This window comes from Megalopta genalis, chromosome 10 (assembly GCF_051020955.1).
Source record: "Megalopta genalis isolate 19385.01 chromosome 10, iyMegGena1_principal, whole genome shotgun sequence".
Classification (NCBI taxonomy): Eukaryota; Metazoa; Arthropoda; class Insecta; order Hymenoptera; family Halictidae; genus Megalopta; species Megalopta genalis.
In genome coordinates, this window is record NC_135022.1 from 12,847,974 (window position 1) to 12,872,628 (window position 24,655).

Consider the following 24,655-nt stretch of genomic DNA (forward strand, 5'->3'; position numbering starts at 1 on the left):
TATAGAAACTCGGGGCTAATGCTCGGCCCGTAATGCTAAAATAAAAACGATGACTTAACTTTTTCATTTCTAATTTTTCGCAACGATTCGAAGGTAATTCGGAGGCCGCATGCCACGATTCCAAGGCAATTCGGAGGCAATTCAGAGACCACATGCTACGATTCGAAGGCAATTCAGAGGCCACGTGACACGATACCAAGGCAATTCGGAGGCCACGTGACACGATTCCAAGACAATTCGAAGGCCACATGCCACGATTCCAAGGCAATTCGAAGGCCACATGCTATGATTCGAAGATCACGTATCTAGTACCTACCACGTACCTTGTAGCTCCGCGATTTTTCTTACCTGACTCGCACCCAAACAGATCATTTTGTATTGTCTTCCGGGAATTCGCGTTGTGTGTCGTATCACACGCTTGACTAACTCCGTCGAGCCTTAGCGTCGACGTAGCAATAAATCACATAGGCTTAGAACTAGCACAAGGGAAATTCACAGCAACCCGAAATTTGGTATTTCTGGGAGAAATTACCGTACCTTCTGGAACGTCGCGTTTCACAGAGAAAGGGGTTACGGGCTTCTTGCTGCGGAGAAAGGGCAGGACGAATCTTTCGCGTATCACGAACCTTCTCGCCTACGGTAAGCGTATCTTGAAACCTGGAAGATTCGTTTCGAGGGAAGGACCACCGTCGAGGGCCACGCGACGGGCAAGTCGAACAATCGCGTTCGACCAATCTTCCGGCCCTCTTCGTCGAGCATTGACCCAAAGCTTTCTCGGTTCTGGGCAGCATAAACTGTTCGATTCGAGGGAAAAATCACAGGGAATGCGATTCGATGGCCGACGATAATTGGATCGTTTTCGACGCGTCGCGATCTAGAACCCCGAAGAGCGAACCAATTTGCCAGCAGGGTTTTCACGGAATAGTCACTCCCTTGAGCCGCGTCCGCTTATTTTTCCCTTGGTTCCTCTCTCTCTCTCTCTCTCTCTCTCTCTCTCTCTCTCTCTCTCTCTCTCTCTCTCTCTCTTTCTCTCTCTTCGCCTGTTCCGGTATAAAATTAATTGGCGTAGCGATGGCTGGCGCTCGGTCGCGGGCGCGCTTGCACGCCGCTAGTCGATTTACACGGGTTTTAATTAAGCGACTGCGTTCGCCTGGTGCACCGAACGAAAACATAGCCAGCGGAATTTTTCTGGAAGTAACTGTTACGTGTTCGTGTCGGCTTGTCCCCCTATCCTCTCCCCAAGAACGACCTGTACGATTCTTCCTGGCCGTAAATTCTCCGTTTTGATATTGCCGGCGATCATATTCGACCATAACAGCCTTGTTAACTCGCCGTGTACGCGTTTCGATAATTACTCCGCTTATCGGTTCCATTCTTTCTTCCTCCGAACGCGGAGGTGTACATGCGAATTCGAATGGTTTGTGAAGATCGGATGGCCGCGAGGAAACTTCGTAGTTGTCGGCTATGAGTCTCCAGTCTCCGTTCGAGACTGTTGACTTCGCACCGTGGAAGATCCTTGATAATAAAATTTCAACTTCAACCGAGTACCGATAACTAAGGCAAAAGTTTGTTTCTATTAAATGCCTGTAAACTATTATATTAATTAATTATATTTTATGTTGTTATCGATTGCTTTTTTTACTGGATAACGATGCAGCAGATTCTTCTCGATAGTTTTACGCCCTTGGTTTATGTTTTTGGTTGCCTAATTTTGTTATAATTGATGTTTTTAAACATCCCTGCATCGTGCACACGTGGGCGATTACGGCGTCCCCTGTGGAGAAAAAACGAAGCTCCGTTCAGGGTCCGTAAATCGTCAATTGGGGTAGTGGCAAAACGCTCAAACTGTTAGCCAATATCGACTGACGGTAGTTTGGTTAACAGTTTAAACGTTTTGTTACTGATGATGCTATACTAATTATAATAATAATAATATACTAATTATAATAATAATTGTTACTAATTGATGCTATACGGACCACGAATAAAGCTTCAATTTTTCTTCAAAAAAGATGTCACCATCGCCATATATGCACAACGCAGGATCGCCTAAAAACACAAATTATGACAAAATTAGGACATCAAGAAACAAACCAAGCGCACGGAATTGCTCAGGAGAATCTACTGCATCGATATCATATAAAAGAAAAACAAATGACAACATTGCGAAACATAATTTATAACGCTTTTTATATTTAATTAACCATTATATACTAATTAATTATATTTTGTGCCGTAGATGTTTGGTTTTCTTGTACGATATACATGCAGCAGATTCTTCTGAATATTTCTGTATTCTTGGTTTACTTTTTAGTTGCCTAATTTTGTCATAATTAGTGTTTATAAGCATCGTGCACACGTGGGCAATTGTGGCGCCCCTTAGGGAGAAAAAATGAAGCTCCGTTCGGGGTTTGTATAGCACCAATTGAAGTAGTGGCAAAACGTTCAAACTGTTAGCAAAAATCGACTGTCAGTAATTTAGCTAATAGTTTGAGCGTTTTGCCACTACCCAAATTGGCGCTGTACGATCCCTAAAATTAAGCTTTACTTTTTCTCCACAAGAGGCATCACTGTCGCCAAGTGTAAAGCTAACTTGCGAGTTCTTATTGCGGGAGTATTGTAAACGATCTTTCCAAAACTATTATAAATCAGCCCAAAAGATTTTAACGATTGGACGTGTACAAAACTGTGTACGAGTGAAATAGGCAACCATAAGTATTTTTAATTGAGGTTGTGTTCAAAATGGGTGGAGATAAAAATCCTGAAAATGTTGTAAGTTCGATAACATTGATTTAAAGAACACTGTAAATTAATACGCACTGAAATAATTAATGAAACAGTATTAAATTTGATACTATTTAATATGTTTTCTCCAAAACCTGGAATTATATCATTTCGCGTATGGTATCGTTAGATAGTTGCATACAATTTAATTCTTCAATGGAGTTGTAACACGTACATTCTATATAATTTATAATATTTTGTATATATTATATTTGTCTCTCATCTTTCGTAAATTATATATTTTTCGTAAATTTATGTAAATACCGGCTTGACGATTATTCTTTATATTGTTCATAATTTTTCAATTGTGTTAATTCTTTAATGTACTTCTCATATTATAAATTAACAAGACTCAATATTGCAGGTGGTACAAATCAATAAATGGGATGGTGCTGCTGTCAAGAATGCATTAGATGATGCAGTTAAATATATACTTATTAAAAAATATAATTATTTGGAAAATTTTGCACTATTTGATGGACGACTAGTTCTTTGTGCAATTACTGTGACATTGGCGCTTATAGCTGTACTCTGCGATTATCTGTATCCATTTCCAGCATCTAAATCAGCTTTAGCTATCTGCGTTGCATTATATTTCTTTTCGACGGCTCTCTTATCATTGTATACATCATATAAAGAGAAAGGAATATTTGTTGTTGCTATCCAAAGGTAAATAAAAATGGATTTAATGCTTAATGCGATGTTACTATTTTTGGTAAAAGTTATATTAATTGATACTTTTCTTCTTCCAGAGATCCAGCAAGTTTTAACCCTGATCTTATTTGGGAGGCTAGTTCATACTTAAAAAAATATGATGACAAGTACAATCTGATATTGTCTGTTAAAAATGCGTCCACCGGAAGCGTGAACGAAGCTAGTATTACAAAATCTGTAGCGAACTTTATCGACGTGAATGGCGTTGTTATACCAGAATTAATAGAGAGTACTGTAGCGAGTATGCACGACAGTTTGACGAGTCAACGAAAAGAAAAGTAGCAGGAGAAACCAATGATTTTCATTAATTAAATTTTTCATTCTCCCTATAATTTTTCACATTTTTATGTACTTCTCATTGATGTAAATACAACGTGAGAATAAAGTCCATCAGTTAAAAATGACGTATGTATTGTTACACGTGTTTAAATACAATAGAAAAAACAAATATAAACTTTTACATAGCCGTTAATAAAATAAAAATTTTCTTGATCCGCTTACACCACTAGTAAATTATTTACATAGCTACGTCTTGATTTATCCAACGATTTCCCTTTCATAATGCATGACCGATGAAATGTCAAATTATATAGCGATTGTATGCAATTATCATGAAGAAATAAAGAGTAGCTCATCAGCAAGAATGGTCAACTTTCAAAAAAATAATTTCTGGACTGATGATCCATTATAAATAGACTGCGAACCTTTATGCATTTATGGTACACCCAATCTTTTAGTATATAGAAAACATGCATATGAACAAAAATTATTAATATTTTTTTAATTAATAATAATAATACTTCCTTATTTGTATAATACATCTTATGAAAATAGGTATTTACATAAAGATCCGCAGTGCAGTTAATAATCCATAAGCTAGATTAACCATGCGTTGTGTCATCCTCTACAAAATCGGCTGCTTCTTCTCGCGTTACGCATACAACGTGAGATACTTTATTCCTGAATTTGACGCCATAAAATTTGTTCGCATGTTGCAATAATTCAGGCCTGTAAAAATATTACAAGATTAAGCGCGAATAAATAAAATACATTGCAAACGTAGGTATAAAAGATGTTACCTAAATGTTGTCGTGATAAATTGGGCATCAGAACTAAGCTCGTGAATCATATCCGCTACAGCTTTCCTGTGTTGTGCATCCAAAGCTTGATCGATTTCATCGAACAAATAAAACGGTGCTGGATCGCATTTTTGAATCGCGAATATTAATGCCAGCGCTACTAGTGACTTTTGTCCACCAGACAATTGGTTCATTTCTCTCATTTCAGCTCTATGACCGGTGAAAGAAACTCGTATACCTAGCCAGATTTAGAAGTTTTCACGATTACTCTCCCCTACACTCTTATTAATAATGAACATCAAAACTTACCAACTCCAATAAACCTGTCAGAATCGGCTGATTCTGTTGTTGTGTCATCTCCTTCTTCACCATCGGCTGTTTTCATAACTAATTGTGCGTGTCCCGATGGAACAAGTTTTTTGAAAACCTCGCTGAAATATTTGCTTACCTAAAAAGTACAGTTTGGTTGATGCAGGTTGACACGCAGTAAATAAAAGAGAGTACAGAGAGTACCGTTGCACTACGTACTTGTTTAAAGGTGAATTGTATAGCTTCGCATTTACGTTGTTCCAATACCGACATCAATTCTTTAATTTTTTCATCGCCTCTATCTAATTCTTCTTTCCTTTTCACCAATTTCTCCTTCTGATCACTGAACGACATGAACTGATCCAACGCTTTTTTATTTACATGACTGAAATAGGATCAAACATATCGCCGTATTACATTTTATATGTATTTTCACTCGCAGTAAAAATTCAATTGATATTGTACCTGTATTTCTTTAAATGATTGTTTGCTTTCTCCATTTCTTTAAACAACTGCTTTGTAGACATTGCGCTGAATTGAGAGTACACTTCGTGACTAGGCAATGCTCCAAGTTCTGTGATTTTCTGCGTACATTCCACTATTTTCTGTTCTAAAATGTTCAGTTTGCTGGCCAACTTTTCCAAATTCTTAGCATCAGCTTCTATCTCTTCCTGTGCCTCTTTTTCTTTAATCTTCCACTTCTCAACTTCCGATGACTCTGCCTTTTGCTAATATGAGAAAAACGATAAATTTGTATGCAATCATCAATTGGCACAAGTCGCATTTTTACCTTTTTTATAGCATTGGTTACTCGTTCGTTCTGAGACTTAAAGTCAGAATTCACTTTTAGCAGTCTCTTCTCGATATCTGCTAACTGTGCTTTCGAGGATTCCAATTGTCGTTGCCTATCTTCCACCGATATTTCTTGCAAAGCTTGAACTAATTCGTCTTTCCTTCTTACTAAGTTATTGGTCAACAGGTTCTCCAACTTATTTTTCTCAGCTTCTAGCCTCATACGCTTCGCGAATGCTTCTTTATTGTCTTTTGTTAGACGTCTTATATCGTCATTCAATGTATCTACCTAGAATGTAATGAGCAGTCAGCGAATCAGTAGCTCTAATTCAATCACTTTTCTACTTTAACTTTCAATACCTGGCGCTGGTCAGCAACAGACAATTGTGCCATGAGTTCTTGATGCAGTTCGCTTTCCAAACCTTCTTTCGTTGCGCGCATGGCTTCCAAACTTGATGTGCACTGAGCAAGGCTTCTTTCTTTTGGCGTACGGTATCTTCCGATCGCACTCAGTTCTTCCTTCATGAGTCGTATTTCCGCTTTCATTTTATCATACACATCTCTGTAATCAGAGAAACAATCTAATATTTCGTAAACCATACCAATACCAATGTAAAACGTAGTAGTAATGATAACGTACTTTGCTTTGCTGTTTTTGGTTTCAGTTCTCTGCATTTCGCTAACATAAGAACTAATATTCTGATCTGCTTTTCTAATCTCGTCTTTAAGGGTGGTCAATTGAGATTCGAGGGACGAAATTTGCGCCATTAACTCTGATCTGGTCTTTTGTATTTCTAAACGTGACCTTAGCGTATTAAAGTATCCACCCGTTAATGATCCCTTCGACGATACTTGGTCACCCTCCAGAGTAACGCAGTCCAATCCAGACGTACGGGCCAAATTTGTCGCAGTCTCTAAGTTACGGCAGATTAATGTTTTTCCAAAAATATACCTGCGTTTACACACGAAAAATTCATATTATACTAATGTGTTACAATCAATTACATACTAATAGCATTTACATGTTTTATCTTCGTTTTTCACCTCAAAGCTTTATCGTACTTCTCATCGTACTCTAATTTTGATATCATAGGCATAGCATCGCCAGTTTTTGGATAGTCTATATCTTTTACGTGTAGACGGTTCAAAGGCATAAATGTGACCTCTCCCGGAAGGCGTTGATTATTCATCTCTTTCAAGATTTTCGTTCCGAATTTATCTGTTTCCACGATATGATGGAACAATCGATTTCCAGCTGTCACCTCCACAGCCATATAAAAATTCTTCTCGCAACTGAAGTTCTCTATTACAGGCCCGTAATAACTACTCACTTCGTGGGCCATTTCTTTACGTGTTCTGAAAATTCGCGCGATCATCAGTCAAGATTATACTTTGCGAATAAAATAATGTTAATTACCGAAACGTATCCAGCACTTTTCGCACGCTATCTCGTCCGTTTAGAATAGGCTTTCCAGCCATGGACCGCAAACTTTGATCCGCCTTAGCCAAGTCTTCTTTGAGCCCTGACAAATTAAGTTGTAATACGCTCTCTTGTCGATACCTGGAATGCAGCAAATGTTATTTATACTTCACCAAAATTTCATAAATGCAAAACATTGTACAGCGAACAAACTGTTCTTTTCGTGTGGCTTGACATTGGTCCTTTGCTTTAGTTAGTTCATAGTATTGCTTATTATGTTCATCTATAGATACTCGTTGTTGTTCCATTTCACGTGTATGCTCGTCGATCTTTTTCTCTAAAATAACTTGCTTCTCTGCATCTTTTTTTAAATCCTCACTAATCTTTCTCTGATGTTCTTCTTTATCCTTAATTTGTTTGGTAAGTTGTTTAAGTTCATTTTGTATCCACTTGTCTCTCTCATCCTAGTACCAAGGAAATATTAAACAATAGGGTTCACAATTTTTGTCTTTTAATTAATAAAGTCAAATTGAATACCCTGCTAGTGAATTGACTGCCACGCCCCTGTTTTGCATACAATTCTTTCCGCTTCTGCTCTTTCAATTGTAACTCGCGGGTGCATTCCTCTTCCACTCGCTTCATTTCCTCATACTACAAATATGATGTTGACATTAATTTCATTGTAAAAATTTTAGCCATATTTATATATATATTTTAGCCAATACTTATAGTAGGGTATAACTTACTTCTGGTTTGAGTTCCTCTAATTCAGCTTCTCGTCCTGCGATATTTCCTTTCAATTTTTCTAACTCTTGTTGGGCACGCTTTCTACTGTCATTATCTCCTTTTACCTCCTCCAGCAAATCATTAATAGTTAATGTTAATTTGGTTTTTTCTTTCAGTAGCTGTTGTTGTTCAGCACTGTAAATGAAATTTTTATAAGCATCTATGATACAACCACAAATTCCAAACAACTTTATTGACATTACCTGAGTGTATCTCTTTCTTCTTTCGCAGTCTGCACTTCTTTCTTTGCTTCTTTGAGACGTTTTGTTGCAGCCCTAACCATTTCTTGTGCAGTTTTTGCTTCCGCCCCTAAACGCGCTTGTTCAGCTCCGCTATTTGCTCTGGATTTCTCAAGCTCTTCCAACTTTCTTTTATTCTCTTTCAGCTCTCGTTCATGTATAGTGTATTCTAAACAACGACGTTGTTTATCCCAGCATTGATACTCCTTGAGTTCTTCTTTCTCTTCTTCCAATGTCTTTAAACGTTCCTCTGAAATTCCATCATGTTGTTACATTTCAGAACGTACTTGCAAACATTGATCATGATTTACCTATTGTTCGTAAGAAGTCTTGAATTTTTTCTAATTTTCCTTCTGTTTCTTTTAAAATAAATTTTGATTCTTCCCTTCTGTCATCATATACTCTAGTACCAGCTACTTCTCTCAATAATTTAAGTCTTTGAGAATCAGGTGCCGTTGCCATTTGATTTATCTATGAAGAATAATCCATCATATCCTCCATTTCTTTGCATAAGTCACAAATTGATTATAAAACATACCTTTCCTTGCTTTACGATATAATACGGATTTGATCTTGAAAATCCTGCAGACTCCAACAAATTCATTACATCATTTCTAGTTACTATTCTCTTATTAAGGAAATATTGGTCCTTCTTTGAGCCAATCACTCTCCTCAAATATATTTCTTCTTTATCGATCTACAAGAAGTAATTAAGATATAAAATAAAATTACGAGACATATAAATAATGTTAATTTAAATATTGTATACTGGCAGTCTTCCATCAGAATTGTCAAATATAATTTCCACATGCGCTGAAATAACTCTTGGTCCTGTGCCCTCGTGCAATAAAGCCTGTCTCTGTTCTGGTCTAAGATGAGAAAACTCATCACTTAAAACGAACTGAATCGCATAAAAGAAGTTACTCTTGCCAGAACCATTTCTGCCCACTTGAAATAAGACAAAACTTGCATAAATTTCATAAAGAAATTGTTTAGTATAAATTTAATAGAACGTTCACACATACCTACTACATTGTGCCTTGGATCGAAAGGTTCTACAACTGTCTGTTCACGATATGATTTAAATCCTTGGATAATCACCTAAATATAAACAAATTTATTATACAGAATGGTGACATTTGTACTTATATTATTAGGATACTGTAAAATCAATCATAAACCGTTGCACCATACATCTTATTACTTGACCAACTTTGGCCATATTTATCAAGTAGTAACATTTTTAATGCATTTGTGTACAAATACATATCGACAAACAGTTTTCGTTATCATTAACATTTCACTCATAATTTCAACGTAAAGAAGATATTAAAAACAATTCGTCACTAACAAATTTTGTTCGCGGTAAAGTAGAACAATACATAATAACATTTGTTTCTAACGGTGAGCGTCAGTCGAAGAGGAAATAATGTAAGGCGCGCAAAAGACAACAATCATTCGAAAATGAAGTTAATCATTCATTTCCATTACCTGTTTGATGTACATAATGCAGGGAAAATTACACGAGTGTTTCTCGTGTTATCACTTTACGGTAACTCAATAGGAAAAACAAGTTCTGTTTCTCCGTCACTGAACTGAACACAGTGAACAAAGATTTTTTAAGCGTCGCGTCCTTAGATCATATCATAGAACCACAGTGTACGTATATTATACACCGTGCACAGGACCATATACTAAACATATGTACTACTACACAAGGCCTGTGTATAGTACATGATAAAAAAATTGCGGAAATCCAAGAATCCAGTAGAGCAAAGATAACGAAGAAAATGTGACGTCGTATGTGGGGAAAAAGATCATTCAAAATGGCTCAAAATTACGCAGTACATAAACTGACAAAACCTATTTTATTTTTTAACCAATAAGTCTAAATGTATAATTTAAGTGTAATGTCAATATAAATAAATAATTTTTGTTACTTATTTAAGCTAAAATAAGTCTTAAGAAAATAATTGGTCAAACACTCTTTGTATAAATTTTGCAAATCAATTTTGCAAAATTATAGTTTCCAAAATATGTTATGAATACTATTTAAAATTGTACAAGGTAAAACTTAATGACCAAAATATATATTTGTAAAGTATATGTATTATCTTAAATATTTTAAAAGGAATATATGTATACATACATCAATTTATTTATTTCTTGCAAAAATTAACAAGATATTAAAATCGAGTATTGAGATTGTTTTACGTATTGAAATATCGGTTGTATATTTCTTTGAAACTGTATAGGTAGTACAATACTGTACTAATATATCATACAAGCATAGCTTGTGAACATAGCATCTTGTTCACATGTGACGTCACATAGATGGTTTATCTTGATAGAGGGAAATTATCTAAAACCATATTTATAAATATATATCTTAGACTAGTGGCCTCGGAATTAACTATACATGACAGAAACAGAGCATTTTCGGAAACTGTTCTGAAATGTTTTGCAAAATACTACTCTATAGCACATTTTAGAGCAGTCTCCGTCATGTAAAATTAATATCGAGCCCTATCTTAGATCATATATAATCCATGGTCTGGTAGCACGCGTGACAAGGAAAAGTCCCTAGATTTGGGCGGGAGACGTAATTCCATTGCCACTACACAAAAAAAAGAATAGCATATCTTCATCGTTAAAATAAGGAAGGAATAATTACAATCAATTATTCTGATGAAAATTTTATTTTATGAAGGATGACTGGAAATGATTTGGTTTTAAAAATATTAATTTTATGAATTCCTTTAATGATGAATGCTCAAAGCATCACTTTGAACTTCATGACTCAACTGTGTCTGTAAATTAGACAATTTGTTCTTTAATGCTGCAATACCCATCATTACAATGTTTTCAGGTTTCAGAGCACCACTGCTTTCGACATTAAAGTAGTATTTGTTTGGTTTAGCTTCCCAATTAAATGGTGCTTCATCTAAAATGGTTTGAAATTATTAATTGAATAGACTACTCGGTCCACACAAACTTCTTAATGCTTACATTGATCTTCTTCTAATTCGCTATATTCTGATTTCGGCCATTCGTCAGGTTTTGGGAACAGAGTGTGCCTCATAGAATTGTCTGGATCATATTCGAAGCTCACTCCTGCAGTTGGGTTCCACTTTGCATGCTCCTTTCCAAAGCCTTTTTTCGCGTATGCTCTTAATTTTAACTCTTGTCCCTTACGTAGCTTTACTATTAGTATCTCTTCAGAAAAGAAACATTAATTTATTCTATTATATGTCAAATAATTTATTATATGTCTTAAGACATCGGTATTATTTCCAAAAGCACGGACCATCTGTTTCTCCATATTCGCTAGCATCATCTTCTCTGTGTCTGGATGTAACAGGAAGAACACGAGGGTCACTGGACTTAAAATCTGCTGTAGTTACATGTCTTGTTTGATCCTCTGTACATTTCACATCGAGGGTAAATTCTACGCTACATTCTGGACAAAAATCCATACATTGACAGTCTCTTGTATATTGTATCCTATCAACAACCTAAATAATTTAATATAAATCTTTCACATTAATTGTAAGAGATTTTTAATTCGTTAATCATTTCATTACTTACGTCGTCACTAATCAATGGTATCATACCGATTCTGTGAGCCAAAAATTCATCACTTAAAACCGTCGAATTAGCTTCTAATTGAATCCAATCGATAGCCATAGTAGGCGTTTCAGCAATAAACACGCGTCTCATACTATTCGCTACACTGCAATAATTTCAAATACTTGTTACGTTAAGTTCGATTATAAGATCTTAAATTCCAGTATAACCTTTTTTGTACCTTAACTCGGTGTCTTCAACTTGAAATTTTACATTCTCCTCGGTTAAGTCCGAAATGTGAACTGACGGTTGATTAGCGTAAGGCATTTTAACAAATTCTGTATTAGTATTAAATAAATGGAAAAATGCTGTTTTATAGTTAATATTTCTAACCCAAAGCAGGTAAATGATATGTGTCAAGTAATATCTGTATGTATACAGTTGGTATTACAGTGGCACCTCTTACGGCGAAATCAAGAAGTTTTAGTTGATGTCTGTACAACGCTAATTAGTAAGTGGCGAAATGTTCAAACTGCTAACCAAATGAATTACCGACTCTGTAGAAAATACTGTGGTACGATAGCGGTGGAAAATGCATAACGCGTGGATCGACTTTACGAGAGTGCTACATATTTGTATTATAGAAAGTTGAATCGATTATAGCAATACGGAAAGGAAATGAAAAGGGGGTAGGAAGAAGAGGGAGGAAAAAATCCGGTAAAAGAATAGACAAAAGATCTTAAGGATAGTTAGCTAGGGTTAGTTACGTGACTTTACGGATTCAAAAGATCGGTATCTGACCGTACAAATTTCTTTACAGAAATGGTGTTACCCAGAGATGTGTAGCTGCTTGATAAATACGAGATGGAGACACCCGGCGTTTTCTATCAGGAATTAAAAAGAAACTCAATTGAAATAGAAATACATATTCTCCGAATCGAGAAATGCAGTGACATTTTCTTATAACTTTTGAATCATTGGAGGTATTGCAATGAAATTTTCACTAAAAATATTTAAAAAACAATCATTATAACGTTAGATAATTAAATATTTTTCGCATTTGTTAAGTAATAATTTTTAATTAATTCTGATTGATATTTTTGATAAAAAAAATTGTTTAAATATAATTTTACGAACTATCTTTTACTTTCTAAATGTGTATTTTACATCTATGTAAACTATAAAAGCGAGTAATCTTATTATCAAGAAGCTTTCTCGGTTCGACGGAGTTGGTAAACATGTGTTTTTAATTTTAACATTTTAAAACTGAATCTTTTTCAAACACATTGCTGATAGTTTTTTTTTTAAATGAGACCAAACATGATATAGTTTAGGCATATATTTCTCATTAAAATAAAATCAAACACGATATAATTTCGATTACATTTATTTGCTTAATATTTATTGAGAAAAATTATATTCGCGATTTAAAGTAAATAATAGCTGGTTAGCAAAATTTGAAAAACGTCATGGCATACGCTTAGGAAAGATGCACGAGGAGAAAGCTAGTGCTGATCAGAATGGAGCAGATGCTTTTGTAATTAATTTTAAAAAAATAATAGAGAAAGAAAATGTAAGTTTAGGAAATGTTTACAATATGGACGAAAGTAGACTTGTAAAACACTGGCTGAAGAAGAAGAAGAAGAAGAAGAAAGAAATCTGTGAGGAAGCAGAAAGAAAGAACAAAAACATAAAAATAAAAGAAGAAACGTTAGAACTTCAAGAGAAGAATCGCAAGAAATAATTTATGAAGGAAGCAGTAATGAAATTGGGGACAATGAATTACCTGTAATATTTGAGAGATTGATTTACAGTGCATTCAATGCATGGTGCAGGGAATAACAATATTTTTCTTGAGCAAGGAAATTTAAATAAGTACGTATTCATAAAATGGTAAAATTTTGCAGTCAATTTCAATATGATTTATTTAAAAAAATTAATTTCTTTTTACATTATTTGTTATTAGACAGTGGAGCAAAACCATTACCGTAGGTCACAATATTAGACAATTCCAAGGATGATACGCAGCAAAACAATTTAATGTAGAATATAATTTTACACTCATTTAATTATACATAATATCAATGCAGCTTTTTATTGTACGTATTTTACTTATATAATTACAGCGATAATAGAATAAAATGAATTACACATTAAGCATTAGGTAAATAAATGTATGTAAAACAGGGTAAAAAAACTCTTATAGTGACTCGATATAAAACAGAGGTTTCGCTTCGACAAAGATCGCTCGTTAACGAAGGTAGGCTGGATGGGTGTTCCTTCCGAAAAAGTCCCTTTCCTTGATGAGGGTCTGAAGAGTTCGGGATAGTTTACGATGGTACCTGTGCGCCGCGTTGTCGGGTCCCGTCATAGGCGATCCTTAAGCACGACCCAAGCAATTCGTCCGTTTTTCAACCGTCTATAAATCTTGTTGTTCTTGAGCACCGAAATCGGTGAAGTATTGCTTGGCATTTGCACACAGCGCACTTAAAACCATTAGGATAATACAACGACCGCTGTTTCTAATACTTTCGCGCTGTTCTAATGCGTTTCTAATGGTACTTGCTCTGGCCGTGGGTTGTCCGTTTAAATAGCCTACAATCTGCAGTCTACCCTCGACCGTGCATTATTAAAATAAAATAATGCTCCAAAGTGCGTTGATGTGCACCCCGGTTTAAATAATGCACTTCGGTGCTGTCGAATATTTTTGAAATCGGTTGTTTTATAAGGGTCTCCTTTATCTTCGCAGTCGCGTTCTCTTCCACGTCCCTCCAAGTCCATGGGGTGTTTCTTCTCAGCAGCATCGTCGAAGAGATAACCAGGAGATTGCATACTCTTGGATAAATTTTCTAAAATATCTCAACAATCCCAGAAATCGTCGTATTTCCCTGATCGTAATCGATCTCGATATTGTTAATACGATTTCCATTTTCTTACGGCTTGGTTTTACACCGTCCGCGCTGAATATTTCCATCAAATCCGCGTCAATCAAATGTTGTAAAGATCATCGGGTGTCACAAATGCCGTCTTTTCGATGGATTCATCGCTCGTTGGTAGATACTTGGTAATAATCAGAGACCAAATCTAGATCTATGAAATACTTATTGCCCCCAACCGGTCTCGATTTGATCTCCTATTAACGGTAAACGGTAAAATCCGTAAGAATTATCGCTTTGAGCCGCCGATGATCATCGATAATCTGATAATCTGAATCTGATAATCTGTAGCCGATAATCCTTGGTCTTTTCCTTCACCATTCTCACCGTCTCGCATTCGGTTTCGCGACAGTTCCATTAATTTCTGGAGTGATCTCATCCGTGATATCGCGATCGATTTCGTGATCGATCTCGCGATTTTTTTTAGCTCTGTACGACACTCCCGGATGCAATCGTCAACGTTCTCTTCAGACACTTCGTCGGTACCCCTCACACGATTTCTCATGCGTATATACGATTTGTCCATCATGGGAATCGTCTCTCCGATGCACGCACCTGCGAATCTCGTGAATCCTCGCGCGAGCGATCTCGAGGACTTCGTCACTTTTCTGATCGACCCTTTGTATCAACACGTGCGGCTATTAAAATCTCGCACTAAAGTTCTCGACAGCGCTTACACTGGCACAATCGTGTGAAAACGTCCAAATTTGCACGATATGGGAATTAATTAATTACACAAGGCTCCTGGTCTGTCGCACTTTTGACTCGTAAGACACTTATAACGGCTCGATGTAAAACAGAGATTTGGCTCTTACGATGTTCACACGTCAACGAAGTAAATTGAAATGCCGTTCTCGTCCCGAAAAAGTTTCTTTTATAGACGAGGATCTGAAAAGCCCGGAATAGTCGCGACAATAGAGGTACCACACACACACACACAGTCTTGCGATTTTATGGAGGTTCGGGGCAATAACGGTAATGTCCAAACTAATGCATTTACGACCTAAGTACGTTAATTATTTTTTAATGGGAATACAAAGATGTATCGATTTATATATAAATAATATACAGTTATGTTAAAAGAATTGCAATGATTTTGTTTTTTTCTTGAATAAAAAATTCTTTTATCAACATTTAGTATTGCAATTTGTTAGAAGCTGTGTATTGACTAATTTTTATTGGAAACATTTTTTAATAAGAATTACTAGGTGTTAGGTAACATACATTCTGACGTAATACATACATAACGGACACATATTTTAACATAATACGGAAACAAGTAACAAGGTTAATAAATAATAAGAAATTATGTGCGAAAATATTGGCAAAATCAAACACTGTTCGACAAAATCAAACATTTTTTCTAATATCCTATAGCCACTATGAAATTTTTGTAGAACTTCACTCCTCGAACAAGGATCCGAAAACCGAATTGTTTCATCACCCACGGTTTTAGAAAATAACGAGTTTTTATAAAAATCCAGAATTTTCGACAAAAATGAGGATGCATATTCATACAATGGTAAAAATTTGCAGCCAATTTGAATATGAATTATTCATAAATTAATCTTTTTTTACATAATGTATTTATTAAGAAATAAGACAATACGCCACAAAACAATTTAATATAGAATATCATCTTTCACGTATTTAATTAGTATAAGCACGGACCGAACATAACGAGAGAAATCGGTCATAAAAGTGGCGAAGTCCAGGACCTTGACGGAAAGTCCTCATAGGCGACGACTTTCCCGAGTTCTTCTCCTTGAAATATTTTTCCCTTTTTTTTGAAGGACGGGGAATTTCCCTTCTCTTAGCAATTCGGAAAGCCGTCAACTAGGACAACTGTATATTAGGGTAGATGAAGATTTCTCTTTAGTTCGTCACTTTCCCGAGTTCTTCTCCTTGAAATATTTTTCACTTTTTTTTTGAAGGACAGGGGATTTCCCTTCTCTTAGCAATTCGGAAAGTCGTCAACTAGGACAACTGTATATTAGGGTAGATGAAAATTTCACTTTAGTTCGTGTTTTCGTGGATCCGTACCAATGTGGAGAGTCTCGAAGAAAATTCGATGAGTGAAAAATAAGGTCCACCCTACTGTAAATATATCAAAGATTTGTTTTAGATGGTCGCAAAACGTCGCATTTTTTTTTTACTTTAATGTTGATATTTACGTCGGTTTTTTTTTACTGGAAAAAAACATTTGGTAGAACTCGAAGAACTTTTATTATAAATAAAAAACTGAATAATTAGCGTTAAAATTTGTATTTTAGTTAACTTAATAGACTTCTAATAAAGTATTTACTTTATCGAATAATATCTATACGATAAAACTTAAAAAATCGAAGATTATACCCAGAAATAACAAAATTTCATAGCTTTATTGAATATCATATAAAAATTTGCATTAAATCTGATCATCGATATTCTACAATATTAGATTTTACGAGATTTTATTTTGAGTGTTATAGAAAGTATAGAAACCACATTGAATCGGTTATGGCAATACGGCAAGGAAGTGAAGAGGGGTAGGAAAAAGAGGAGAAAAAACGGAAAAAGTATGTTACCGACACTCGAACCTGCAGAAATACTTACAGAGAAAACACTGAAAAGCGCCATTCATTCTAGCGGCAAAACGCTCAAACTTGTAGTCGATTATCGACGTATCAGGGTAACTTATCGACTAGTGCGGGCGCACCCGTAGCAAAACGCGACTTTGCGAATTCAGCGTGTATCTGGTTGTACAGATTTCGTTACAGAAATGGTATTACTCAGAGAAATGTAACTGTTTGATAAATACGTTTGATAAATTTTCTATTAGGAATGAAAAAGAAACTTAATTTAAATAGAAATATTCTCCGGATCGAGAAATACAGTGACATATTACTTTTGAACCATTGAAGGTATTGCAGTGAAAGTTTTACTAAAAATATTTAAAAAACAATAATTCTCTTAGCTTCAGGTAATTAAATATTTTATGCATTGGTTCAACAATAATATTTAATTAATATTGATTGATATTTTTGATAAAAAAGTTGTTTAAATATAATTTTACGAACTATCATTTATTTTCTAAATGTGTATTTTATATGTATATAAAATATAAAAGCGAATAATCTTATCATCGAAAAGCTAAATACGCATCTCATACGCGAGCAAATAGATATTTTTATAATTGTTTGTAATACCTATACAGTAATGGATCCTACTCCTGCATAAAACTGCTTGGATTCCATGGCTTCGGCACCATCAATTTTTACCTTACTTTCTAAGACTTATATTAGCAAACATGTACATAATTCTCATGAAGTCTGACATTCACGTACTGCATTGAACCTTCCTCTTTAGAATGATACTATTAGACAGCGAAAAAGATGCTGATTTAAGGTAGTTAAATGTCATCTCGTAACATTCCGTCTCATTTTGTCGGTAACTGTATCCTCTACCGTTAACTCCTCCCTAGGGTTATACATATATTCTACAGATATTATATATAGATTATATATAATATATTATATTCTACATACACATATCTTTAAGCTGCTTACCATGGAAAAAGAAAATACATATATGAAGGAGCCGGGAGCGGCCGAACAGGCTGATCACAGAGGCCCCTATCGGGAAATAGTGAAAACCGGAAAAATGCTTCTAGTGAATTGGCCTGTAGAAAAATGGTTGAAGATCAGATGTCGAGTTTAGTCTCGCGAGAAACATAAACACTGAGAATAAAGGAAAGACCAATGGAATAAATAAAAATTCAAACAGAAGGATACGATTTTCTTTCCCATTATTCTCTTCTATTAACATTCTCTATGCTTTTTTTAAAAATTTCTTCTGTTTTTTTTCCATGGCTTTACTTTATTTCTTTCCCACAGCGGTATCCTTCTAATCAGTGGTACCAACTTATTTTCCCACTTTTCCACTTTAACTGTCTTTTTTGTGCTCCCAGTTTTGGAAATAAAAAATATTTTTAGATTGTATTTTTTTGGTATCAATCAATTTCCGGATGGTCGATTTTAAAACATATCGATCTTCTTAGTCACAAATCGATCTTCGATTCAAAATCGCCATAATGTCATTAACTATTTTTGAATAAATCATACATTATCGGGCCATCTACAACATCTACTCTTAATAAATAATGATTAACGTATACTTCATATATTGTTAATTCTTCGTTTTTTTCAAGTCCTAAATAAATAAATAAATATGCCAATCTAATTTAAAAGTTCATATGCAGTATTTTACCATGAGATATTATTGGTATCTCGATAGTGTTATAAATGTTGTACACTTAATATTGCGTTACTTTTTTTTTATTGAAGAACTTGATTTTGTAAATTGGTTTTAAAGTGCCGCAAGTTTAAAGCATTGCATTTTAGGTCCGATTTACAAAGTCGAGTTACGTATCTCTAAATAATAATATAAATAATAATCTAATAATAATCCGTACAATAAATACCGACCTGCTGAATCCGTAAAGTCACGTGACTACCCTAATCACTTATTTTACCTCACTTGGCTTCTGCAAGTATCCCTATCATTTTATTTCGCATCCAATCCGCAATAAATCCTGTCTTAGCATTGAATCGCTAGCTAATCAGAGCAAAGCAATTTTTACTTCTATTCTCGCTAACGGAGCGCGCTGCGGATGGAGAATCCCGTCAAACTTGAGGTATTATTTTTAGTTATACGTGGAGTCATCTATAGGAGGAGTGAACATCAAAATTTGCGAAACTTTCGTCTCTAACATAGTATATATTCTGTGCTTGTAGGTATGGGAATGCTGTTTTTTAGTGTCTCAAAGTCCCAAATGCGGTGATTGTACACCGTGGTCTCAAAGCAGAGAAAAGTGAGGTTATGTAAATAACTGTTTACATTTTTACCAAGCTACTCCATGAATTTCTTCAAAGTAGTTTCACATTGAATGTAGCTTTCTGCAAAAAATAATAGTTGTCACATTTTGTGAAGTTTCAGGTATGTATATGTCATAAAATATATTATTAAATTTTACTAGATCTTTGCATTGCTCTGCGTGCCTTAACTTAAAACAGATTTTCAAAAAAGTTCTTATTTTTTTTTATTTACGTTAATACAAGAGGATTGTAATATAATGCATAAGTTATGTAATATTGTGTAAAGCTTTCGTAAATATATATAAACGAAGTGCTATCATTGAAAGTATATTTTATTATGTACGTACTATATATCCTATCTATTTTCTATTTCATACATTATAGCATCATAGGCTACAATATGTTGGCGCACATATGTTAATATTTATAAATTTCAGAAATGCAATAATACAAAATATTTGTTATGTGTTGCATGATGTTTTATAATTAATTTTCAGATTTTTAGATGTCTGAATCTATGGATAGTTCTAACGTTTATGAAACTAGTAATACTTCCTTAAATAATTCAACAAGCGAACAAGTAGTTACGAAAGAGAAAAAGGCATCATGTATCATTGTTCTTGGGATGGCTGGATCTGGAAAAACTACATTTGTTAAACGACTTGTTTCGGTACTATACAATGTAGGAAAACCATATGTAATAAATTTAGATCCTGCATGTAAAGAGGTTCCATACCCTGCTAACATAGGTATTTAAGATATAAATGACTTTAATTTTATTTTATTTACATGTGTAAGCAGAATGATAAAGTATTGTATGGTATTTCAGATATAAGAGATACTGTTAATTACAAAGAAGTGATGAAACAATATAGTTTAGGACCAAATGGTGGTATTGTTACTGCTTTAAATTTATTTTCCACAAAATTTGATCAGGTCATAGACCTCATTGATAAAGCTAGTAAGGAACACGAGTATATAATTTTGGATACACCAGGACAGATAGAAGTATTCACATGGTCTGCAAGTGGTACAATCATAACAGAAGCTTTGGCATCTCAGTTTCCAACAATTGTGGTATATGTACTAGATACTGTGAGAAGCGTTAATCCTGTAACATTTATGTCCAATATGCTGTATGCATGTTCTATACTGTACAAAACTAAATTACCATTTATTGTTGCTATGAATAAGGTAAGCATAAAATACGAATTACTTAATATAGTAATATACTTATGTTTTACAATATGTCATTTATTTCAAGATTGATATTGTGGAACATAGTTATGCAGTAGACTGGATGCAAGACTTTGAAGCATTTCAAGATGCTTTGGATGCAGAAACAAGCTATATTAGTAATTTAACGCGTAGTATGGCACTGACACTCGACGAATTTTATTGTCATCTGCGTAGTTGCGGTGTTTCAGCTGCTACAGGGGCTGGCATTACAAAATTTTTAGAACTTGTTAAAGATGCTGTAGAGGAGTATGAACGGTAAATTTCTATAATATTATACAAGTACGCACATTAAAGAACATAAGATGTAAAATAATAATACTTTTCAAGGGATTACAAAGTGAACTGGGAACAAGTGAAAATTAAAAGGGACGCTCAGAGGTCTGAGGCAGAAAAAGAAAAATTGCAGCAAGCAGCGCAAAATGTTGCAGGGGAAACTATACCGTTTGTATCAACAATCAATAGCGGAAGAGAAATTTCAGATATATATCTAAAGCATGCTGGAAATGAATCAAGCGAGGACGAGGAAGGAACAGAAAATCCGTATAATAATGAAGAAGAAGAAGATGAAAACAAAGAAACAGAGTCGTTTAAAAACTTTCTAGATAGGCACAAAATAGAACAAAATAAACGTACATCTAATCAACCAACTACGAGCCATGAGCCATGATGTATAATGTAAAAACGTAATTTTTATATTTACAAATAAATTTTTGTACCAACATATAATTAGTTGTTTCTATAAATTATAGTTAACTTATATATAGTTAGTTTCTATAAATAATAAAGTACTGTTCTGCGGATTATTTAACATTATTAATGTAAATACTGAAAATGTAAATTCTTATTTAAAATATATTTAAACTATTCTTTACAATTATTCTTCTTGATGAGATTTATTTACTTCGTATACACACCAGGTGTAAGTTGAATGACCGTTTGTGTTGCTCCGTTTTGCGACGATTGGTACTGGATTTCTTGGAATCCATTCTATCTCCACCTCGTTATTTTGAGTAGAACATAAATTAAAGTGACAAACTGAAATTGTTATATTTTGTATTAATTTTCTGATATATAATAATAATAATAATAATTAATTTGTTATCCAAGTACATATTAAAGATTCAGTATTATTGATTGCTTAAGATCAATTTCTTATATTTCTTATTTCACAGTATAATGTTTAAATTTTGTATATATCAATATAATATGACATAAGGTAATATTTTTATAGAAATAAAAAAAGTAATACATAAATAAAATAAATTAAGTAAGAAACATATCTAAGAAGACTATCTAGTCTTCACACAGATGAAAATTTCGTCTAGGGTTACGAATGAGGAAAAAAGTTTATGATGGTCAGTCACATATTTCCCGATAAGTTTTATGCTCTGAAGATAATGAAGACAAGGGTATAACGTTTTTCACGCTGACAGAGCAAAGTGTTTAAAAACGACAAACGTTTCGTTGTGTGTGTTCTTTTAACTAATTATTATTATTCATATTGTGTATTAAATTATAATACCTTTTTCGGGGGAATTTGTTGGACTGTTTCTAGAATCACTATTTCTTATTGAATGATAGTGTATCCGTTGATATTCTCGCGTTATTTGTTCCAGAGTTTTTGTTAACGCCATCTGACCAATGTACAAAAAAATTATAAGATTACAAGTTTCGTAAAAAGTTGCATTACTATATAATTATATTACAGTATATTGTTTATTCTATAATTATTTATTTTCTATTTTGAGTATTCGTAAAAACAATTGGATAATCGTCGAGAAAAGCATTTGTTCATTAAGATGCAGTAATAGTTTTTAATTTGTTGCGTTACCGTGGTAAATTATATAGATATATGTATAAATTTAAGTAATCTACACAGATTTATATATATTTCAATATAATTCAATTTATTTTTGAACAAAAAAATATGTTCAATCAGTCTACAGTATTGCATTCTATGGTCAACAAAGTGGGATCACTTAATGCTTGTCTCGTTCTCAATAAAATTCAGAAGCTTGATCGAACATAATGTCAAAGCTAATCATTATTTAAGTGAATTTTCAGTAGCAGAAGTAATAACTGAATTATTAATTTTTCATTCCAGCAATTCTTATGAGATAAACAGTAAAATAAATAAAAACTGGAAAAGAAAGCATGGACTTTTACGTGATTACTGAAAAAGATAATAAAACAAAAATTGTACAAATAATATGAATTTCTTGGAACAAATTAACGATGCGTTTATCAATAGTTCATCATTATGTTTATCCGTTCATAACAAAATGAGCTGGTGCAGTATAAAATCCAAAAAGCGTCAAAAGAATTCGAGACCATCAATTTATTGTTTTCAACCATTTAAAGAAAAGAAAATTCTGTTTGTTTCCGCGTATATCACAAAAATCCGCACACTCTCGAACTACCTGAGAAATTTCAACAGATCATTGGGATCACTTCTAGGACATAATTGTTCATTTTATTATTTACATAAAATAGATATATTAAAATAGGATAGGAAAGGAAGTCCGTACGCTGTGTAGTCCAACTTCGTAAAGAATAATTGAAGGTGAATTACCCGGCACGCATGCAAACGGGACTCATCAAAGTTTTTGCTGGATAGTTCCGGTTCCGGACTGTTCTTTAAACGAATTCGTTGCCGATGATTTAGTCTCCCAGGTGTCTTACGGTACACTCTGGGCAGCAGATCCGGTCGACCACCACGGAAATTCTCGTGCAAAAATTCGTGAACATCGGGATTGTACGCGTTGCAGATCGGGTCCCGATTGTGAGAGGTCACCTTCCGGAAGCCGTACAGGTTCAACTGGCGAATGAAGCTGGTGATGTTCTTCGTTTTGAAGATAGAGTTGCACGCGTCAAGGTACTGCTCCTGGAACTTCTTGTAATCGAGGAGGATGGTGTTGCCGCCGAGGCTCCATCGGATCGCGCCCGTCTCGCAGTCGTTAATTATCCGCCATAGCTTTTGCGGAAACCGCAAGGACAGGAACATCCAGTCGTACATATTCTTGTGTTCGGAGAACGAGTGCTCGAAATCGTGCTCGATGGAACGCTGAACGAAACTGTGAAACACTACGATTCCCTTTGTTTTTCTCGAATCCAATCGCATATCATTTGCAAACAAAAAACTATCGTATCACGGCAACAATATTCTTTGTTCTGGAACCGCCGCTCAGGTGCGCGGAATCCACACTTTGAACCTTCTTCGCGCGTTAATTTGCACCGCGATGGAGCGTGCAACATTCCAATGTCTTTCGATTGAGTTTTATTTGTTTTCTAATCCTTGGAAGACACACACCTTCGACGATATTGTCTATCGGCGGTTGAATTTCTTCGTATTATTATGCAGTTTTTCTTACCCCCTTTTTTTTAAATGCACTTCTTGGAGATCTATGTTGATCTTTTTATTGGACCTGCTGCTATAGTACGTTGAACTCGGTTACAGAAAATTATAATTTAAGTGAAACTTCATAGCTGTGAGGTAAAATGGATTCTCCTATTTGGGCTTAACGTCCATTAGCTTACGATGACAAAATTCACATAAAAAGTTGTTCTATTTCTCTGTTCGATTCTTAACCTTCCTCGTATTTATATTTGTGAGTAAACATTCTAATAGTTCTGGATGAGCTGGTGTACTATCCTATTTTACCAACGGACACTATTCGATGATAATGTCTAAACTATGAATATTTATATATTTTTGCGATATGTGAAATACAAGAAAGCATTTATATTTTGCTGTTAGTTTTGCCGCAATGAATCTCCTAATCAGTGAAAAGAAATTTTCCCTGAATTGAATATTTAAAAATTGAGTTGTGTAGGGTAGAAAACTGCATGAAGAACCGTAGTCTGATGATAACAAATTATAGGATGTAATATTTCTTTACACAGAACAATATTATTCTAATTTGTTCTGTTCACA

General features: G+C 34.5%; 5 protein-coding genes across 6 annotated transcripts; 2 read left to right on the top strand and 3 right to left on the bottom strand.

Annotated features, from left to right (window-relative positions):
* The first annotated feature begins 2,614 nt into the window (after window positions 1–2,614).
* On the top strand, window positions 2,615–3,998 carry Spase25 (Signal peptidase complex subunit Spase25). 2 transcript variants are annotated; one of them, XM_033469765.2, is made up of 3 exons: window positions 2,615–2,772; window positions 3,149–3,453; window positions 3,537–3,998. In XM_033469765.2, the coding sequence occupies exons 1-3, from the start codon at window positions 2,743–2,745 to the stop codon at window positions 3,778–3,780; spliced, it is 579 nt and encodes a 192-aa protein (XP_033325656.1). In that variant the 5' UTR covers window positions 2,615–2,742; the 3' UTR covers window positions 3,781–3,998. The 2 variants fall into 2 exon arrangements, with proteins under 2 accessions (XP_033325656.1, XP_033325657.1); XM_033469766.2 differs by having other exon boundaries at window positions 2,642–2,769.
* Window positions 3,893–9,862, bottom strand: SMC3 (structural maintenance of chromosomes 3). Its single transcript, XM_033469764.2, has 19 exons — window positions 9,615–9,862; window positions 9,149–9,224; window positions 8,893–9,071; window positions 8,662–8,820; window positions 8,435–8,594; window positions 8,088–8,373; window positions 7,845–8,019; window positions 7,636–7,749; window positions 7,312–7,562; window positions 7,096–7,239; window positions 6,723–7,034; window positions 6,319–6,630; window positions 6,039–6,240; window positions 5,677–5,967; window positions 5,352–5,614; window positions 5,106–5,271; window positions 4,887–5,025; window positions 4,578–4,815; window positions 3,893–4,506 (listed from the first exon to the last, which is right to left on the bottom strand). Exons 1-19 carry the CDS (start codon window positions 9,627–9,629, stop codon window positions 4,380–4,382), a joined length of 3,609 nt encoding a protein of 1,202 aa, XP_033325655.1. The 5' UTR covers window positions 9,630–9,862; the 3' UTR covers window positions 3,893–4,379.
* Window positions 9,863–10,803: 941 nt separating this feature from the next.
* Window positions 10,804–12,132, bottom strand: RpII33 (RNA polymerase III subunit RpII33). Its single transcript, XM_033469664.2, has 5 exons — window positions 11,932–12,132; window positions 11,712–11,856; window positions 11,431–11,638; window positions 11,133–11,339; window positions 10,804–11,067 (listed from the first exon to the last, which is right to left on the bottom strand). Exons 1-5 carry the CDS (start codon window positions 12,015–12,017, stop codon window positions 10,883–10,885), a joined length of 831 nt encoding a protein of 276 aa, XP_033325555.1. The 5' UTR covers window positions 12,018–12,132; the 3' UTR covers window positions 10,804–10,882.
* Window positions 12,133–19,401: 7,269 nt separating this feature from the next.
* LOC117220114 (GPN-loop GTPase 1) lies at window positions 19,402–21,447 on the top strand. Its single transcript, XM_033469797.2, has 5 exons — window positions 19,402–19,603; window positions 19,980–20,231; window positions 20,312–20,676; window positions 20,747–20,976; window positions 21,049–21,447. Exons 2-5 carry the CDS (start codon window positions 19,988–19,990, stop codon window positions 21,386–21,388), a joined length of 1,179 nt encoding a protein of 392 aa, XP_033325688.2. The 5' UTR covers window positions 19,402–19,603; window positions 19,980–19,987; the 3' UTR covers window positions 21,389–21,447.
* Window positions 21,448–21,555: 108 nt separating this feature from the next.
* On the bottom strand, window positions 21,556–24,562 carry LOC117220116 (uncharacterized). Its single transcript, XM_033469798.2, has 3 exons — window positions 23,294–24,562; window positions 22,244–22,355; window positions 21,556–21,756 (listed from the first exon to the last, which is right to left on the bottom strand). The coding sequence occupies exons 1-3, from the start codon at window positions 23,840–23,842 to the stop codon at window positions 21,596–21,598; spliced, it is 822 nt and encodes a 273-aa protein (XP_033325689.1). The 5' UTR covers window positions 23,843–24,562; the 3' UTR covers window positions 21,556–21,595.
* Window positions 24,563–24,655: the final 93 nt, after the last annotated feature.

Excerpts from the sequence above, each read along its gene's own strand:
- Spase25 (XM_033469765.2), top strand. The coding sequence starts at position 2,743 with ATGGGTGGAGATAAAAATCCTGAAAATGTT. Across the intron at positions 2,773-3,148 it reads ATAAAAATCCTGAAAATGTT|GTGGTACAAATCAATAAATG; the intron begins GTAAGTTCGATA and ends TCAATATTGCAG. Across the intron at positions 3,454-3,536 it reads TTTGTTGTTGCTATCCAAAG|AGATCCAGCAAGTTTTAACC; the intron begins GTAAATAAAAAT and ends TTCTTCTTCCAG.
- SMC3 (XM_033469764.2), bottom strand. Across the intron at positions 4,816-4,886 it reads TGACAGGTTTATTGGAGTTG|GTATACGAGTTTCTTTCACC; the intron begins GTAAGTTTTGAT and ends AAATCTGGCTAG. Across the intron at positions 4,507-4,577 it reads TTTATCACGACAACATTTAG|GCCTGAATTATTGCAACATG; the intron begins GTAACATCTTTT and ends ATATTTTTACAG.
- RpII33 (XM_033469664.2), bottom strand. The coding sequence starts at position 12,017 with ATGCCTTACGCTAATCAACCGTCAGTTCACATTTCGGACTTAACCGAG. Across the intron at positions 11,857-11,931 it reads GTTGAAGACACCGAGTTAAG|TGTAGCGAATAGTATGAGAC; the intron begins GTACAAAAAAGG and ends AAATTATTGCAG. Across the intron at positions 11,340-11,430 it reads CGAATATGGAGAAACAGATG|AGATACTAATAGTAAAGCTA; the intron begins GTCCGTGCTTTT and ends TCTTTTCTGAAG.
- LOC117220114 (XM_033469797.2), top strand. The coding sequence starts at position 19,988 with ATGTCTGAATCTATGGATAGTTCTAACGTTTATGAAACTAGTAATACT. Across the intron at positions 20,232-20,311 it reads TCCATACCCTGCTAACATAG|ATATAAGAGATACTGTTAAT; the intron begins GTATTTAAGATA and ends ATGGTATTTCAG. Across the intron at positions 20,677-20,746 it reads TTATTGTTGCTATGAATAAG|ATTGATATTGTGGAACATAG; the intron begins GTAAGCATAAAA and ends ATTTATTTCAAG.
- LOC117220116 (XM_033469798.2), bottom strand. The coding sequence starts at position 23,842 with ATGCGATTGGATTCGAGAAAAACAAAGGGAATCGTAGTGTTTCACAGT. Across the intron at positions 22,356-23,293 it reads CCCGTTTGCATGCGTGCCGG|ATGGCGTTAACAAAAACTCT; the intron begins GTAATTCACCTT and ends TACATTGGTCAG. Across the intron at positions 21,757-22,243 it reads AACAAATTCCCCCGAAAAAG|TTTGTCACTTTAATTTATGT; the intron begins GTATTATAATTT and ends TAACAATTTCAG.